General features: G+C 37.3%; 1 protein-coding gene across 3 annotated transcripts in view; it reads right to left on the reverse strand.

The window, feature by feature from the left end:
• Positions 1-7,351, reverse strand: part of MFN1 (mitofusin 1) — a 31,716-nt gene extending 24,365 nt beyond the window's left edge. The window contains exons 1-5 of one of the 3 annotated variants that reach the window (XR_010409532.1): positions 6,943-7,348; positions 5,904-6,022; positions 4,624-4,759; positions 3,095-3,257; positions 445-569 (exon numbers count right to left, since the gene is read on the reverse strand). Coding sequence is in view for 2 of the 3 variants with exons in the window: in XM_045903340.3 (XP_045759296.1) it covers positions 445-569; positions 3,095-3,257; positions 4,624-4,759; positions 5,904-6,015 (536 nt within the window). In the remaining variant the exon portion in view is untranslated. Of the gene's footprint in view, positions 1-444; positions 570-3,094; positions 3,258-4,623; positions 4,760-5,903; positions 6,023-6,942 lie in introns of all 3 variants that reach the window. The other 2 variants (XM_045903340.3, XM_064585021.1) reach the window with 2 other exon arrangements.
• Positions 7,352-19,239: the final 11,888 nt, after the last annotated feature.

The following is a 19,239-nucleotide window of genomic DNA, read 5'->3' on the forward strand; positions in this document are numbered from 1 at the left end:
GTATTACTAGTTAAGAAAATTTACCTAATCAGAGTTACCTACCTCGTTATCTAGAATTAGATAATCTCTAAGGCCCAGCTACTTACCCAAACTACAATCTAGAGGGGAAAAAAAGTTTCACTATCCTTGAAATTTCTCCTAATAGAATTAGACTAAGAAACTGGCACTTTATGTAACCAGTAAAAAACATAAACCAACACCTTATCTGCTCCTTAACAATCTAACAAATGAGAACAAAGCATCAACTAAACATTTAAATTTTTATGTATTATATGCTAAAGCAAGCAATACTATTTTTTAAATTTTTTTAACATATAATGTTATTATTTGTTTCAGGGATACAGGTTTGTTATTCATCAGTCTTACACAATTCACAGTGCAAGCAATACTATTCTATTGAATAAACTTTTACAAGGAGAAAATGCAATTCATATGTAATTTTACCTGTCCACTAAAACCAGGTCATCTCTCAAGAGGGCACATTTTGCCTTTGGCCAAAATACATGTACAAGACAGCCAGCTTTCAAGTCTTTGTCCATATGAAGGGCATGGGCCAGCTGATTAACTGTCTAAAGTGGAAGGGAAAGAAAAAACAAAACTCTGCTTGTAATAAAACTCAATAAAAATTAAAAACACTATGATTTGGTATATTTATTTTTGCAAAACATATACAAAAAACAGAACTTTAAATAATCTGAAATAAAACCATCTCAGCAATCTTGAGAAACTGAGTTTTAGAATTACCAAGGGGGGCGGGGGCGGGGGGGGGGGGGGGGGGAGGAGATGTCCTTAAAACAGTTTACTCATCCACTCTGCAAAAATAAGCAGAGCTGGTAACACTCTATAAATGCCCAATAAGTGAATTCTGGCAATGGAATCCTATGTAACACCTGAAATTGATATTATATGTATGAAAACAAATTTACAGTATATTAAGAGAAAAAAGGCAAGTCAAAATAGCACACATGAAACCATTTTGTTTACAAAATACAAACACATTTATCTCTATACCACAGGGAAGTTTCCACTGGCTTTAGGAAGCATGTGAGTTTTGGAGTTTCTTTTTGCCCATTTGTATTTTCTGTCTCTTCTAAAATGTACTACTCAGTAGTAAGGGGTGAAAATAGAAGAAACATTATTAAGATAGTTTAAAAACACCAGAATAATAAGACTAAAACAATACAAGAGAAGCTCAAGACATATCCTTTTAATAAAGGATTTTTCTCAGTAGGCAGTTATTTACTTACATAAGCCTGCTTGACATCAATGACTATGCCTTCTCTTTCCATTTGAATTCACTAAAATATTTCTGTTTCTCAAGATGATTTCTGACATATGCTAATTTATTAATGTGTTACTTTAATACCGTTCATGTATGTGTTAAATATACAATAGATACAAAGGGCTTAATATAAAATTAATATTCAAGGAAAGGACACCAGCACACATACAAATGAACTGTAGGGGTATCCATTTTTAAAGGGAAACATCTATTTTCAAATTGGCACAATAGTCCTGATCAGGGTTGAGGTGAATCTCCATAGTGACAATGTTAGCTAGGTTTTATTTTTGCTTGCTTTCATAAACTTTTTGATAGAATTATAAACTTGTACTAAAATCTTGATGCCTGGTCTATAAAATTAAGATAATAAAAGCACCTATCCCTGGGTGGCTCAGTTGTTAAGCATCTGCCTTCGGCTCAGGTCATGATCCCAGGGTCCTGGGATGGAGCCCCGCATCAGGTACCTGCTCCACAGGAAGCCTGCTTCCCCCTCTCCTACTCCCCCTTCCTGTGTTCCCTCTCGCTGTCTCTTTCTCTGTCAAAAAATAAATTAAAAATCTTTAAAAACAAAAACAAAAAATAAATAAAAAATAAAAGCACCTATTTGACAGAGTTGTGGTGAGGTTTGAGTTACTGTAGGTACTTAGAATACTACCTGGTACTTAGTAAGCTTATTAGCTGTTAATATTCCATTTCTTTTACTAAGTAAACTACTACAGTACAAGACTCAAAGTCTGTACCTTAAAGCAGGCCACAACTTGAGGTAAACAAATTGAAATTTTGGAGTTGGGGAGAGGAGCAAAAGAGCATGAAGGAAGTGGATTGGAAGTAGAGGGCACAGACCAAGAAAAAGGAGACGATTACTTTAAAATATCATATACATTTTACTTTAAGGATCTAAGGCCAGTTTGAATTCTGATTTGGTAAAAATCCTGATTAAGAAATAAGTGATTCCGTCATTTGTATGGGTTAAAACTTTGAAAATATTTTCTTAAGCATCACCTCCTTTATTCCTCGTAATCTGAAGGGTATTACACAAATTGAGTTACCGGAGTTAAATCAAACAGCAAACTCACAGAACAATTAACTAGACCAGTGAATTCAACTCAGTTTTGCAAAAACTAAAATGGCATGGATTTTAAACACTGAACTACTGCATTTGTGGGAGAGATCTTAAGACTTAAGAGAAACTGGGGGGGGGGGGGGGGGCGGGGAAGACTTAAGAGAAAGTGATAATACTGAGAAACACTTTTTTCCCTTCTTTTGGCTAAAGGAACCTAGTGGCACTGGGTTCCTTAAGAAATTTATGGAAGGTAGGGAATTGCCATTGGCCCTTTCTGATAAAACTGTTACATTTATTCATGAATGTGCTCATAAACGTTCCAAAGATAAAATAGTTTCAAAAGGCACAGACATGCATCAAAAACATTCCAGAGCCAAATTTTTAAACAAAGTTTTCTTTCAAAAGATGAAATTAGATTTGAGATTAAATAGCAACAATACAACTCAATAATGTTATTTTCACTGGGAACATTATTTTAAAATGTAATAAACTCTTAACTCTAATTTACTTTAAGGACAAGTTTTATTTTTCTAATAAGGTATGCTTTAAGATACATTCTTCTAATGATTTAGCTCTGAAGCAAAAACATTTTAGAGAATTCAAAATATTAGTGATGGCTTTAAAGCTACAAATAGAAACATTAATGGTTCTTCTATCTCCAGCAATGTAGACATCTTACAATTTTTTTTTAAAAAAGAACAAGGACATTATTTCAGGTACATGTGGTTGCTAATAGTCAAATATTATACCTTCACACTCTTTTTTTCATCTGATCCTTCTGTCATAAGATAGGCTTTATCTCCATCAGTTCCTTCAACACTCAGGAAGCAATTGGTTGTATGGCCAATCCCACTAGGGAGGACTTTATCCCACAACATTGCATTGATAACAGAACTCTTCCCACTGCTTGTCCTGAAGAATATATAAAATCATGAAAATAAAACATAACAGTAAAAACTTTATTCTTTCATTGGGTTGAAGGCCAACCTTTTTAGAATTCAAACTTTGTAGAAATTTCATCAGATTGCATTTTTTACAAAAAAGTTGCCAACCTGATCTACACAGATATTAGGAATGTACATATCAGAAAAATAGAGGAACACAAATCCCACCTTTCCCATATAGCTACCCTTGCCTTTTTTATCTTTCTTGCTTCTTGTGACAATTTGAAATCACAACCCCAAATTCTTCCCATCACAAGCTGTGGTCTAAAGTCCCCATCTCCTTAAATCTGGGCTGGATCTTTTTCATATCCAAAGCTATTACCTATTTCTCCTTCTCAAATAGGACAATGGAGTCATCACCTCACCAGGAGCCCTCTTCCTTCTCATTCCCACTCCACCCTAATCTGAGTTAGGGCCTATTTATGGACCTACCTCATACTACACTCTGTAAGGCCCTGAGAGTAAGGTCAAGCAGGAGAAGCAGACAAAAACAAACAAACAAACAAACAAAAATACACAAAAACCCAGCACAGCTTTGTGGAAAAGGTTTAAAGGGCATAAACAGGGCACTTTAGAAGAGAATAAATGAGAAGGAATACTTTAGATACAACGGTCAGGGAAGGTTTCTGATGTTGTAACATTTAGGATGAGATCTGAAGAGTGAGAAAGAGCCAGACATAGATAAAACAAGGCAAAGGGAATTCTAAGTATAGGAAATCACAAGTACTAAAAAAGCCCTAAGATGGGCTTAAAAGTTAGTTTAGTGAGTAAATGTTTCTGTTGATACTCAGCACATGATACGGGCCTACTCATCTGTCTTCGAATCCCTAGTGCCTAACAGAGTGCACAGTACACAGGAAGTTAACAAATGATTCTTAAATGAACATGAGCTGTGTCAGAGGTCGCTCTATCACTCCAGATAGTTATGTTAACAAATGGCGTTTCCTATTCTCCCTCTGGGAATCGTGAGGCTGAGAATCCTTTTGGAAGACACACATGATTATTAAGAGAAACTTTATAAAGTCACAAGTTATGCATATCATTTATCTGTATTTCTATTCTTTGGACTGGCTAAGAAGCTAATTTTTAGACATCAGCATCCTTAAAAAGTAAAAATACAACTGACCTTTAGAAAGTTTCATTTTATACCAAGAGCTAAAATGAACAAATGCTTTCTCATGCTAATAGCTTTAACATTTAGCAAAGGGAGAAACTCTTTGTGGCGCAAAGGGGTAGGAATACCACTTGCTGAAATATCAGAAACAAAGTTGGAGATATGACTTAGAAAAGCTGATTTCTGGAAACTACCCTTGAGAGAAACAATAAAGGATTACCTGCCAAAAAATGCCACTTTCATATGTCTCCGAGACAGCACCTCACCAATGATGGAAAGCTTGTTTCTGTAACCCTGTATTTCTATCAGATCATCCTCAGTAGCTATTTGATCAAGTTCTGGATTCCTGTATGTTGCTACAAAATTGAAATGGTGTTAGAAAAAGTGACAAAAATGAATATTGGGTTAATTATACAAGGGAATATCTAAGATATGCACACATTTCGCATATTTGGCTCTGCTCTACATTAACATGGCCATTTTGAAAAGTAAAAATGCCACAGTATCTGAATATTTGATAAAAGGTGAATGCCTTGTTGCAACAGGTCATAAGAATCCGGCCCCCAAAATATCAAAATGATTAAAAATTACAGGGGCTATCCTCAAAAAGTTTGACTCTACCAACCTACCAAATGTTTCCCCAATGTCACTGAAGTATATAGAATCCCTCGCTTTTCATTGTACCCTTGACAGTCATGTAATCTTAAGAACCAGAAAAGATTTCAACAGTTACCTCCAAAGCAGTATTCCCCAGTAAGACATCCCTCACCAACCTTGTTTGAACAGTTACACTCACTTTAAGAAAACTTTTTTGTCCCTTTCCCCCACCACATTCCAGCCTCATCTGAGAAGATAGGTCTGAGATCTAGGCTGACAGCCGACTTGGGGAAGAGATAAGTATAATGGCTTAAATGTGCGCTGCCTGATTTTTAGTCTGGGCATTTACTAGCTAGGTGATCTTGGGCAAGTTGTTTAAATTTTCTGTGCCTTGGTTTCTTCATTTTTAAAATAATTGCAATTAGGGACGCCTGGGTGGCTCAGTTAAACGTCTGCCCGTGGCTCAGGTCATGATCCCAGGGTCCCGGGACAGAGTCCCACATTGGGCTCCCTGCTCAGCGGGGAGCCTGCTTCTCCCTCTGCCTGCTGTTCCCCCTGCTTGTGCCCTCTCTCCCTCTCTGACAAATAAATAAATAAAATCTTTAAAAAATAATAAAATGTAATTGCAATTAAAATCTGTCCCAGCATTGATTTGAGGATTAAATGCATTATTAATATAATAAAGAGCCTAGTGGTATCATACATACAACCACTTATATCTTAGGTTATCAATACCACTTAATCTTCTTCCTTCGGAGGGCAGAAAAGGATTTTATTTGTTAGGGCATCTCTCCAAGAATATAGAGCAATGCCTCGTATAGGTGTTCAGTAACTAAGGGTGAAAGGATAAAGTACCTGCATATACTTTCAACCATATTCTTTTCAAAACTTAGAGAAACTAACCTTCAACAAAATGGGATCCTTCAGTAACAAACTCCAGTAACTGGTCAAAGATTGCAGTAATTGCCCTCTTGGCCAGCACAAAGTGCTTCAGTGGAGAAGCAGTTTCTGCCATTATGTTACTGGGGGAAGAAAATTAAAAGTTAGAAAAGTACAAATTAGGGGTGCCTGGGTGGGCATCCGACTCTTGGTTTCCGCTCAGGTTGTGATCTCAGGGTCCTGAGATCCAGCCCCACGTCAACCTCCATGCTGGGGGGGGGGGGGTCTGCTTTCTGCTTAAGATTCTCTCCCGGCCTTTTCCCCCCTCCCACTCTCTCCCTGTGTCTCTCTCTAAAATAAATAAATCTTTAAAAGAAAAAAGAAAAACACAAGTTAAACTATATGATAAAGACATGCAAATTAATGACACCATCCTACCACATTAACTCCCCAGGGAAATAAACTGTCAAAATACTTTTGGATAATTTTTTGAGAAATGTTTTAGACTACTTTTCAGTGACAGCCCATTAAAATAACTAACTCTACTGGCCAAAATCTTGGTTGCAATTTCTACCTATTTCCTTTTGGTGAAGATGAAACTAATAGTGGAAAACTGTAACAGGGTTAGTGAGATAAAGCAAGTTCGCAAACAAGTTTCTCAACCTGGAGCTCTGGCGGGTGGAGGTGGATACCCAGAGTGAGGAAACAAAATTCCAGAATCATAATGTAATTCCGACGTTTAAAAAAAACTAGTTCTCATCACAACAAACAAGCAGGCAAGGCTTAAAGCGAGCATGAACGCTTCCAGCCAAAGCACCAAGAACTTCAAAGAATGTAAGTTATAACAAATCTCCTTTTCTGGCAACTTCTCATGAAAAAGACACCAAACAAAAACGATTACGCGCCAGTCTACTGCCGGTATGTATGCGTGTGAAATGGAGCAGAGCGGCCACAAAAAAAAGGCCGAGCCTTCCAGAGGGTCAGGAAATGACTTGGTGAAGGAGCTGCGTGGGAAAAGCGGGGAGAGGGCAACGACCCGGTTCAACCGGCTGGGAACACCTACCTTGGGGAAAGGCCTTCCACACCGGGCGCTGGAGCCCCGCCCGCAGAGCTAGGGACCGGACCTCAAACCGGCTCGCGAGCGCCAGCCCCAGACCCGGCTCCCCAGGCCCCGGGCTCCGGCCTCGCGGGCTCCGCGGGCTCGACCCGGCCGAGGGCCCCGCTCGCAAATCCGCTCGCTAGCTCCTTTCCCGCGGACCCGCGGCGGCGCCTCGTCACAGAGCTCCGGCGCACGACTCCCCGCCCCCTGTCCCTGGCCGACGAAGGTCACCCCGAGCGAAGTGAACGGGCCGACGGCCGAGGCAGCGAGCACTCCCACTGTCCCGGCTCCAACTTGTCACCCGGCAACCGTAGACCAGCCTCAGCCCCCAGGCCTCCTCATCCTCCCAGGAGAAGCTGGGAAAAGGAGAGGAGGTGGGAGGAGTGCCAAAAGGGCGGTCACTTCCGGTTTCTTCTCCGCCCCGATTTTGTTTGGCTCCGTGGCCGGAAGTGGAGCTACGCCGGCAGCCATTTTTCTTAAGGGCAGAAGGCTGGGCTTGTTGAGGCGAGGGAATGATACCAGAATGGTTTGCGTTCTCCCCGTGTGTCGGCCTCCCGTCTCTTCTCCCATCAAAGTCTCCAAAGCTCTGCCTAGTTTAGGCATCGCAAGCTTCCACTTTAGTGAGGGAGATCTAAAAAGGAGGTGGGGTGAACTGGGACGAGGTGGGGTTTGGGCTGCCAGGCAAAAGGGATTTCTGCTTGCCGCAGCAGCCCCAATAAAGGAAAACCTCTTGACTGCTCCAGTACTCTCTTCCGTTGTGTAATTGGCTTCCTGTACTCTCTTCTGTTGTGTGATTGGTTTCCTGGGCTTGGAGTATGGCTCTGTGTGTGTGTATTGAATTAATTACTTTAGAGGTGAGACTTAGGAAATTGATACATTGTTGAGTGTTTTTCAAATTTTATACTTAAGAATCACCTGTGATCTTGTTAGACCTGGACTTGGAGTATGGCTGTGTGTGTGTGTGTGTGTGTGTGTGTTGAATTACTTTAGAGGTGAGACTTAGGAAATTGATACATTGTTGAGTGTTTTTCAAATTTTATACTTAAGAATCACCTGTGATCTTGTTAGACCTGGACTTGGAGTATGGCTGTGTGTGTGTGTGTGTGTGTGTGTGTTGAATTACTTTAGAGGTGAGACTTAGGAAATTGATACATTGTTGAGTGTTTTTCAAATTTTATACTTAAGAATCACCTGTGATCTTGTTAGACCTGGACTTGGAGTATGGCTGTGTGTGTGTGTGTGTGTGTGTGTGTGTGTGTTGAATTACTTTAGAGGTGAGACTTAGGAAATTGATACATTGTTGAGTGTTTTTCAAATTTTATACTTAAGAATCACCTGTGATCTTGTTAGACCTGGACTTGGAGTATGGCTGTGTGTGTGTGTGTGTGTGTGTGTGTGTGTTGAATTACTTTAGAGGTGAGACTTAGGAAATTGATACATTGTTGAGTGTTTTTCAAATTTTATACTTAAGAATCACCTGTGATCTTGTTAGACCTGGACTTGGAGTATGGCTGTGTGTGTGTGTGTGTGTGTGTGTGTGTGTGTGTGTTGAATTACTTTAGAGGTGAGACTTAGGAAATTGATATATTGTTGAGTGTTTTTCAAATTTTATACTTAAGAATCACTTGTGATCTTGTTAAGCTGCACATTCTAATTCACTGGGTCAGAGATGAGGCCTGAGTGTGCATTTCTAACATCCTTGGAGAGGGGCTGCTGCTGGTCTATTCCCGGCTTAACAGTTGGTCTGGAGGTTTCTTTCCAGAGCTAGTAAGTGAGATGCAGTTTTGCAAGTGAAGTCACTTCATCTTTGTGAGCTTCAGGCACTTCATCTATAAAACTGGAGTACTAATAATACCTACCTTGTAGGTTGTGAAAATTAAATGGGTCGATACTTGGCCGGTGGGAGGGTTACAGTGTGTATCAGTCAGGATTCAGAGGGCAAGAAATTTATCACAAAGAATTGTCTTCTGTGATTGTGAGGGCTGGCTAGGCAAATCCAAAATTTCTGGGGCAAGTTGTCAATAAGGGCAGAACGGAAATTCTTCTTCCTTCCTTTCTTCTTTCTTTTTTTTTTTATTAAGAGGCAAATTCAGTGGCTCTTAAAGGAGCAGAATGGAAATCCTTGGGCAGGACCTGATACTGCAGTCCACAGGCACCATTCCTTTTTAGGAAAACCTCTATTCTCCTCTTAAAGCCTTTTAACTGGTTGGGTCAAGCCTACCCACATCATCCCAAAATAATTTTCTTTACATAAAGTCAACTGCTTGTAAATATTAATCACTAATACTTTCCCAGAAACACGTAGATTAGTATTTGATTGAATAACTGGGTATTATAGCCTACTCAAGTTGACACATAAAATTGTCTATCACATTGTTATGGACTATTTGGGAAAATTATTCAAAATTTATGATGTGTGGGACGCCTGGGTGGCTCAGTCGGTTAAGCGGCTGCCTTCAGCCCGGGTCATGATCCCAGGGTCCTGGGATCGAGTCCCACATTGGGCTCCTTGCTCAGCAGGGAGCCTGCTTCTCCCTCTCTCTCCCTCTGCTTGTGCTCTGTCAAAAAAAAAAAAAAATCTTCAAAATTTATAATGTGAAGATCTTTTGACGCAGCAATTCTAGGAAAATAAGTGGACAGACACTTAGCTATAAATATATAACCAAATATAAATATATTTAAAAATACAAATAAATATTTGGTAAAATATTATTTAAAACCATGAAAAATTGTAAACAATCCAAGTGTCCCCCCAAAGGAGATGGGTTAAATAAATTATGGTATGTGGACAGTATGGAATATGATGTAGTCATTAAAGTTTGTTTTAGAAAAATACTTGACACAGATATATTCACCAGTATATAAAAATATTTTTGTAAATCGTGCAACACATATATTTTATTTCTGGATGATGATATTACATGTGATTTTTTTTACCTTCGTAGTTCTCTGTTTTCACATTTTCTATATTAAGCATGTATTTCTATATTGAGAAAAATATAAACATAGTTTTTATTTTTATTTCTTAATAAAATATATACATGTCTAGTAACAATTCTGACTGATAAGCACTACAATTTACAATGTTGTTAAGGCATTAAGCAAAGAGGAATGAAATTTTAAGGACGAATTTCAAACATCAACCAGCACGTGGAGGTTGAAAGCATTCACCACCTTTAAGATCTATTCATATGTTCATGCAACAAATACACGGATTGAAGAAGAAATCTTTTTTTTTTTTTAAGATTTTATTTATTTGATAGAGAGAGACACAGTGAGAGAAGGAACACAAGCAGGGGGAGTGAGAGAGGGAGAAGCAGGCTTCCCGCAGAGCAGGGAGCCCGATGCGGGGCTGGATCCCAGGACTCCGGGATCATGACCTGAGCTGAAGGCAGACACTTAACGACTGAGCCACCCAGGTGCCCCAGAAATCTTTTTTTTTTTTTAAGATTTTATTTATTTATTTATGAGAGAGAGAGAAACAGCATGAGAGGGGAGAGGGTCAGAGGGAGCTGAGCTGGGAGCCTGATGTGGGACTCGATCCCAGGACTCCAGGATCATGACCTGAGCCGAAGGCAGTCGCTTAACCAACTGAGCCACCCAGGCGCCCTGAAGAAGAAATCTTTTAATGTAGAAGTGTGGAACTCGAAATCTGAAGACCTCAGTTCAAATCTAGACTATGCCACTTAATAGCTATGTTAAATCCTTAACTATTCAAATCAGTTTTGAGCATAGGGAATCTCAAAAGGAGCTTTTGCTTTATTCATATTGTTTGAATTTTTAAAATCATGACGGTGTCCCTTTGTTAGTTCTGTAAGTAATAATTACATGTTTATATAATTATTGTATTTTAAAGTAAAAACGAGTTACAAATCACATAACAGACATTTTAATATAATAAGTAATAAATAATTTAATCCATTTTTTCTTTTAATGGAATAGACTTCATAGGCAAAAACCAGCAGAGTAAACATAAAGAAGAAAAGAATTAAAATATAAAGACTAAAACAAATACAGATTAACAAAAACTGAAGCGTAATTATTCAAAAAACTTATAAATTTGACATACCACTGCCAAATCTGTTCAAGAATGTCAAAAACAAGGAAGACACAAATCAAGGGGAAAATAATTCTAGATATATACCATAAAGCCAATAAATTTGAAAACTTAAATGAAGTGTAAAATTTCTGGGAAGCCATCAAATACCAAAATTATCTTAAGAATAATTGAATAAGTTAATAATCACTCAAAAAACTGAAATGGCAATTTCCAATTTAAAAGCCAGGCATAGATGATTTTAGAGGTGACTTTTTACCAAATCCTTTAAAAAGCGATTAATCTTATCTTATACAGGTTTTTGCTGAGAACAGAACAAGAGAGGAAACACCGAACTCACTTACAAGAGTAGAATAACCTTGATACCACACTGGAGAGGAGGTACAAGTAAGAAAAATTACATTTATGAATGTAGAGGCAAACATTCTCTATGAAATATTAGCTAACTGAATCCAACATTGTATTAGAAAAAAGTTTTTTTCCAAACAGGGTCTTCCTGGAAATACAAAGATAATTTAACATCTGAAAATCAACCAGGGTAATTTATTATATTAGTAGGCTAAAGAGAAATCCCACATATTTATCTTAATAGGTGCAGAAAAAGTCATTGCTTAAGTTTAATCCCTATTTAAAATAAAAGTTCTTAGAAAACTAAGAAACCTAATAAAGACTACCTACCAAAACCTACAGTAAGTAAACTTACTGGGGAAACTTTAGGAGTTTACATCTAAGACTAAAAACAAAAAAAGGAATGCCTGCTATTGTTAGTTCTGCTCATTAATAATGGAGCTAATTAGTAATAATAGTGGAAATTACAACCAAATTCTGTGATAAGAAAAAAAAACTATTAAGGACATTTAATTCCTTAAGTTTATGTCACTCAGAGCAGATTATATAATTATTTACATTAAAAATTGAGCAGGGGTGCCTGGGTGGCTCAGTCGGTTAAGTGTCTGCCTTCGGCTCAGGTCATGATCCCAGGGTCCTGGGATCGAGCCCCACATCAGGCTCCTGGCTCAGCGAGGAGCCTGCTTCTCCCTCTCCCTTTGCCTCTCTCCCTGCTCATGCTCTCTCTCTGTCTCTGTATCTCTGTGTCTCAAATGAATAAATAAAATCTTTAAAACAAAAACAAAAACAAAAACTATAAAAAAAATTGAGCAAAGATGGCTATTAGAACTAAGAAGACTAGAACCTGAAAAGGTGTCTATATACAAAATCAATGTTTATATATATATATATTTTAAAGATTTTATTTATTTATTTGACAGAGAGAGAGATAGCGAGAGAGGGGAACACAAGCAGGGGGAGTGGGTGAGGGAGAAGCAGGCTTCCTCCTGAGCAGGGAGCCTGATGCAGGGCTCAATTCCAGGACCCTGGGATCATGATCTGAGCCAAAGGCAGACGCCTAACGACTGAGCCACCCAGGCGCCCCCAAAATCAGTGTTTAAAACCAGAAGCCTTCTTATGTACCTGTAATAACCCATTAGAAAATAAGCTTGTTAAAGAAACCCAAACTGTAAAGAATCTAGGCATTGACTTAACAAAAACTACAAATGACCTTCATGAAAAAATTTAAAAGAACATTAAAAAGAGACTTGAGTAAATGGAGAAATATATGATATTTACAAAAGGAAAGATTTTAATGTTGTAAAGATGTTAATTCCCTCTAAAATGATTTAAAATTTTAATGCAATTACACCAAAGTTCAGATGGAATTGGAACTAATCCTAAATTTACATGGAAGAAGAAAAAGTCCACCAATAACTAGTACAGTTCTCTCAAAGAGTAGAGGGAATAAATTCACACTACCTGATATTAATACACATTGCAAAGCCCTAATATTTTAAGCATACTGTAACTATTTAAGCCTGGAGTACTGTTGCTAGAACAGAGGAATATAATGAGTACAGACACAGACCTATATGCCAGTTATGCCCATGGGCAGTTGATCTGTGATAAAATTGGTATGAACACTGAGGGAAGATGCATTAATTAACAAATAGTTAGGGAAATTGGCTCACTTGAATAAAACAACAACAACAACAAAACAACAACTTGAATCATACCAACAAAGAAAGAAACTCAGACCTGGACATGCAAGGTATAAACAGAAAATTATTAGGAGAAAATGTAGGAAAATAACTTTATGACATTGGGGTTAAAGAGGATTCTGTAAACAAGATGCAGAAAGCACAACTTGTAAAGGGAATATGTAATGGATCTGTCTACGTTAAAGATTTCTGTTCGGGGCGCCTGCGTGGCTCAGTCGTTAAGCGTCTGCCTTCGGCTCAGGTCATGATCCCGGGGTCCTGGGATCAAGCCCCGCATGGAGCCCCGCATGGAGCCCTGCATTAGGCTCCCTGCTCCACGGGAAGCCTGCTTCTCCCTCTTCCACTCCCCCTGCTTGTGTTCCCTCTCTTGCTGTGTCTCTCTCTGTCAAATAAATAAATAAAATCTTAAAAAAAAAAAAAAAGATTTCTGTTCAACAAAAGACATTAGTAATAGATAACAATCTGTTTTTGTTTTTTGTTTTTTTTTTGCGGTGTATGTAGGAAACAAAGGACTGATATTTAAAATTTATTAAGAACTTTCGAAAGTCAACCAGGAGAGGCAGTTCACAAAAAAGAAACCAAAATATCCCATAAGTATATTAATATATTTTCAATCTTGTTAGTAATCTGATAATGCAAATTGAAACAATAATAATGTACTACTTTATGACCCCCAGATTTACAGAAAATTAAAAAGTGGTATGATACTAATTTTTGGTGAGGATGTAGGGAAATACGATTTGCTAATGGGAATATAAACTTTAGCCATTCTGGATAATATTTTGGAAGTATTTAATCACAAGTATACTATGTGTATATGTAACTCAACCCACCCACACACCCCCAAAGAAAACCAAAACAAAGCCAAAACACCTCAACACATACAAGAATGTTCTGGTAGCCTTAACCAGTTGAGCCACCCAGGCGCCCTGTTCTGGTAGCCTTGTACATAAAACAAATACTTAGAAATGCAAAAGTCACTCAGTTTGATATTTAACTGAATTGACTTCAGAAATGTGAGAGATGAGTTTCCTGCATTATACGGTAAATCTCTTTGAGGACAAGAACCATAGTTTTTTATCCTCATATCACTGAGCACATGGCTTGATAATAGATATTCCATAGCTATTTGTTAAATTGAAGAGTAGTGAAATAGAAGTTTTTAAGGAATTGAAGAGACTTCATGGACTATTTGAGAAAAATTTAGTAACATTATGTCCACTGTTCATGGTTATAGTCATATGATTTATAGTTAGCAAACAGATTAAAAATCACTCATGTTTTGGTCCAGTACTCTCTAATCTGTCATTTACTCTCTTCAGGTGTCTAGTATAACATTCTGTGAAAAAAAAATAGGGCACATTTTAACTTTAGAATCTAAAGAAATTTTTTTAAAGAGTGATGGGGAAATTAGAAGTTCCATTTATTCTAGCTTAAAAAGCATTTGACTGGGGCATCTGGGTGGCTCAGTCAGTTAAGCGTCTGATTCTTGGTTTTAGTTCAGGTCACGGTCTCGGGGTCATGGGTTTGAGCCCTGCCTCAGGCTCTGCACTCAACATGGAGTCTTCTGGAGATTATCTCCCTCTTCTCTGCCTCTGCTCCTCCTCCTGCCTCACACGCTCCCTCTCTCTCTAAAATAAATAAAATCTTAAAAAAAAAGCATTTAACTAATGATATTAGATAACCATTTTTCTAAGCTATAAACAAGCTTAGATCAGAATTTTGTATTCTCAAATTTTAGTCTTTCATGTATCACCTACCCAGCTTTTTCCATGTCTATGTATTATTTACTTCATATTTTTCTTCAAATCAATCTTTTTTCTTAAAAAAATGAGTTTTGTCCTAAGTAAAAATATCCATGAATCAGATTTGATGTGATTAACATATAATTTATAACCATGAAAATAAAACTTGTACCACATACAATTATTTTTATATGTTGTACACTTTATGAGTCTGGATTAGATGACTTCTGAGGTCCCTCCCAGACAAACATTTCGTCATTCCAGGTTAGTTCCTATACCTCAGTATTTTAATTATTCAGTAAAGAACACTGATCAGTGCCATAAGGAACATAACCATAATCTTGTGGCCGTAAAGAAGTATTTATTAAGATCTGTGCCATGATAATCTGCTTCTTAAAATCCAAGATAGATACACCGGAATTTATAAATTCAGCGCGGCCAACTGCTGTTAGACAGGAACATATAAAATATTTATAGGGTACAGAAACCAGTGATGTGGTATATGGAGTGAGGGAAGTAAGTTATTTTAACAGTTTGGAGTATAGAAGAATTAAAGAAAACAAATTTACTCTCACCCTAATTGGGAAAACTTTAATCTTATGAAACTTTCTGGGGACTCAAAAGAGGTACAGAAGAGTTGCAAAGATGAAGGTAATCAACCACAGATTTTATTTGAGGAATATGTTTTAGAAATATGAGTAATGCCATTAAAAGAAGAGGTAACCCTAAATAAAATGAACAGGGTAGGCAGGAAAAGAGAATCAAATAGTCTCAAACTCCAGTCAATTCAAATTCAGAGCAGAATGGTGAATGGCCTTTACATAGAGGATTAAATAAAGAAAAACAATTACCCACCAGAAATTACATTTGATGGGTATGATTCCAATTCCTGCTCTCAGGTTATTCGAAAAAGAAAGGCAACTATGTTTTTTTGGTAGTGGACACTACCTGGGTGGGGTTAAAAACTAGGAAACTTTTAGTTTTCATTCAAAACATACTTTTCATTAAATTTCTCAGGGCATAAGTCATTTAGCTCAATATTTTTAGCAAGAAAAAGGCTATTCAGGTTATATTCACTTGCCTTTTTAAGACCAAAAATAACACACTTTTAAAGGTTTTGATAACAAAAATTCCTTTAAAAAACTGTCTAAATAATCATCCTTCTTAAAATGTGGGAATAATATTAGTAGATAATATAATATTCCTATGTAGCAATGTGAGAAAATTATTTATTTTTTTATTTTCATTTTTTTAAAGGATTTTAAGTAATCTCTACACCCAACATGAGGCTTGAACTCACAACCCTGAGATCAAGAGTCTCATGCTCTACTGACTGAGCCAGCTGCCCTCCAAAATTGTTTCTTTTTAGAATGAAGAAATTACTTTTCACAAATGAGATTTATTTTGGATTTGGGTAGTTACCAGTTTAACACCAAGATTACTAAGGAGAATGAACTTAAGGAAGTTGTGATGACTGATGCTTTAATACAGGAAGTCTTTATCCAGAAAATTATTTTCAATGGCTAGTATGAAGTAGGCTTCAAACAACACGGTCTTAAAATTTTTAGTTTTTAAACTTACAAATTGAACATATAACTTCATACAAATATGTAAATTACGTGACAACTTTTAGCTTTGTGAATATGTATTTTACAACACAAATGTACACATTTCTTTCTCTTTGATTTGAATGTTGTCTTAAAAGATTAATTTATGGAAAGCTAAACCAATATTAGGAGTATATGTAATTCCATAACCTAAATGCCTTGAACAAAAATTCTTGTAGATATTCTATCTTCAGTCATCAGAACTGAAAGTTACAGGCAAACTAATATATATCCCCAAATTTCATCTTAATTTATAGGAATGAGACTGTGTTAATTATAGGGTAAACCTGACCAATCAAATTGGCTTCTCCATTGGGATGTTTGGTCTAACTATTTGTTTTCACTTAAATTCTTAACGAGTATTGATTTTTTGGCAAACCAATCTGCTTCCCAAGAGGGTTGTGGCCATTTGATTTTTATTAGCTTTTTCAAATTTGTGTAAGTCATAGTGCTTTTTAGGCATTAAAATTCCATTAAAAATGAATCATAGTCATTTGGGAAACATATTAAACGTCTTGCAAAAGGTAGTAATACTGACAAAACAAGCAAAAGTAAGGTTAATGGTAAAGTGTCGGAAATTAAGTAATACAATGCTTTCCAAGTCAGATTTAAAAATTAGGAATAGTGTTAGTCTATTAAAAAAAAACAAAAACAAAAGCCCTACATATACTACACCTGCTAACAACTCAGCAATCACCTAACAACAGGCTGTGGGCCCTGTGAAATGGAGAAACTGGCTAGTATGTGATGACACACACTCAGGAAATCTAAGAGAGGTGATTTAAAATGGTAAAACTGGCAAATTTACAAGCAGGAGGAGAGGCTTTTGAGTAGTGCACAGACACTTTCAAATATTGGAGTACAGGGGAATTTGGAATTCCATAAGTAATAACTCATTGCAAGGTGAAGATAAAAAAAGTAAGAAAAAAAAATGACCCAATACTGCCAAGAATTCTTGCTGCCAAGAATTCTATTGTAGTGCTAATAAACATCACTATCAGTTATGTATTCTCAGACTTGAACTGTGCTTCCAATCACAAGAGTTCAGTGGAAATGTTTGTTTTTGAGGGGGAAAAACCCAGAAGTAGTTAGAAAAATCTCTTTTTAGTTAGGGTTGTTTTTCTGAAGAAGTTCTTTAATAAGCTAAAAATATAAACCAGCTACCCAAGCAAATTATGGTGTCATTGACTTATTTGAAAGCTGGGTCAAAGCAAAAAGTTTTTTTGTTTTTTTTAAAGATTTTATTTATTTATTTGACAGAGAAAGACACAGCAAGAGAGGGAACACAAACGGGGAGTGGGAGAGGGAGAAGCAGACTCCCTGCCGAGCAGGGAGCCCGATGAGGGGCTCGATCCAGGGACTCCAGGATCATGACCTGAGCCGAAGGCAGTCGCTTAACCAACTGAGCCACCCAGGCACCCAAAGCAAAAAGTTTTTACTGGACAAACTGTCAGTGGGATGTGGCCTCAAGATGCAGATTCATCAAAAGCACAAAATTATATGGTTCTAAAACTTGAATTAATATCTCTTGAGGTTTCCTTACAACTACTTTGATTACTAATGTGATCAAATGTAAAGCAATAAAATACAAAATTGAAAAAAACCTACCAAGGCATTAGTTTGTTTCCTAAAAATAAAATTCTTGAAGGTGTATGTATATAAAAAAGGCATAAAAACAGAATTACCAAGAAGGTAGCCGAACAGCTAGGTTAAGTAATCATGAAAAACGCCCCAAGGACAAAGCTTATATTTTAATGTAACATGGTGTAATGGAAACATTATTAGACTGGAAGCCAAATAACTTGGATCCCACCCCTGTCTGCTACAACTGGTTTTGTGACCTTGGCCTATTTCTGTAAGAAACTTAGAGAACTAGAGGATTTAGACCAGATGGTTTCTAAGATTCTAGTCCAGTTTAAACCACTCTGATATTAAGTTTTCTCAGAAACATTTCTATCGGGCGCCTGGGTGGCTCAGTTGGTTAAGCGACTGCCTTCGGCTCAGGTCATGATCCTGGAGTCCCGGGATCGAGTCCCGCATCGGGCTCCCTGCTCGGCGGGGAGTCTGCTTCTCCCTCTGACCCTCCTCCCTCTCATGTTCTCTGTCTCAAATAAATAAATAAAATCTTTAAAAAAAAAAAAAAAAAAAGAAACATTTCTATCAGGTAGCCCTGATGAATTTCTAGGAATATAATTATGCATATCTGACAATAAGAGTTAAAAATGATTGGCTTTGAAAAAACTTGTTGCTGCCACCATTCTCAAGATAGATTAAATTTCCACGGTTCTTGTAGTGGGAAAACCACAGATCATAAATTGATCTCTTCAACTATAGCAATATTCCTGAACACTGCCATTGTTAGCAGCAGTGTTTATTGGAGTTCATTGATAGACCAAATCATATCTTTGTGATACCGCTATTTAAGAAGCTGCTATTGAATTGTGGTTATGTCTCTTTCTCCCATCTCCCAATTCAAATGTTCAAGTCCTAAGCCCCAGCACCTCAAAATATGACCGTATCTGGGGACAGGATCTTTACTAGGTTAAAATAAGGTCATCAGGGTTAACCCTAATCTGGTATGACTGGTGACCTTATAAAAAAGGGAAGTTTGAGAAATAGACTTGCATACAAAGAGAACACCATGTGAATGAAAACGGCCATCTATAAGCCAAGAAGAAAGCCAGAACCCCTTATCTTCCACATCTTCCTAATTCTAGATTAATACCTCAGTGGGTTTTCGCAGTCAATAAATGATTTGACATCAGCATCTTGGGCTTACTTTGCTGTCACATAACTGAAAA

Source organism: Mirounga angustirostris, unplaced genomic scaffold (genome assembly GCF_029215605.1).
Source record: "Mirounga angustirostris isolate CCGP_5_RB_7025 unplaced genomic scaffold, mMirAng1.0.hap1 SCAF_1, whole genome shotgun sequence".
Classification (NCBI taxonomy): Eukaryota; Metazoa; Chordata; class Mammalia; order Carnivora; family Phocidae; genus Mirounga; species Mirounga angustirostris.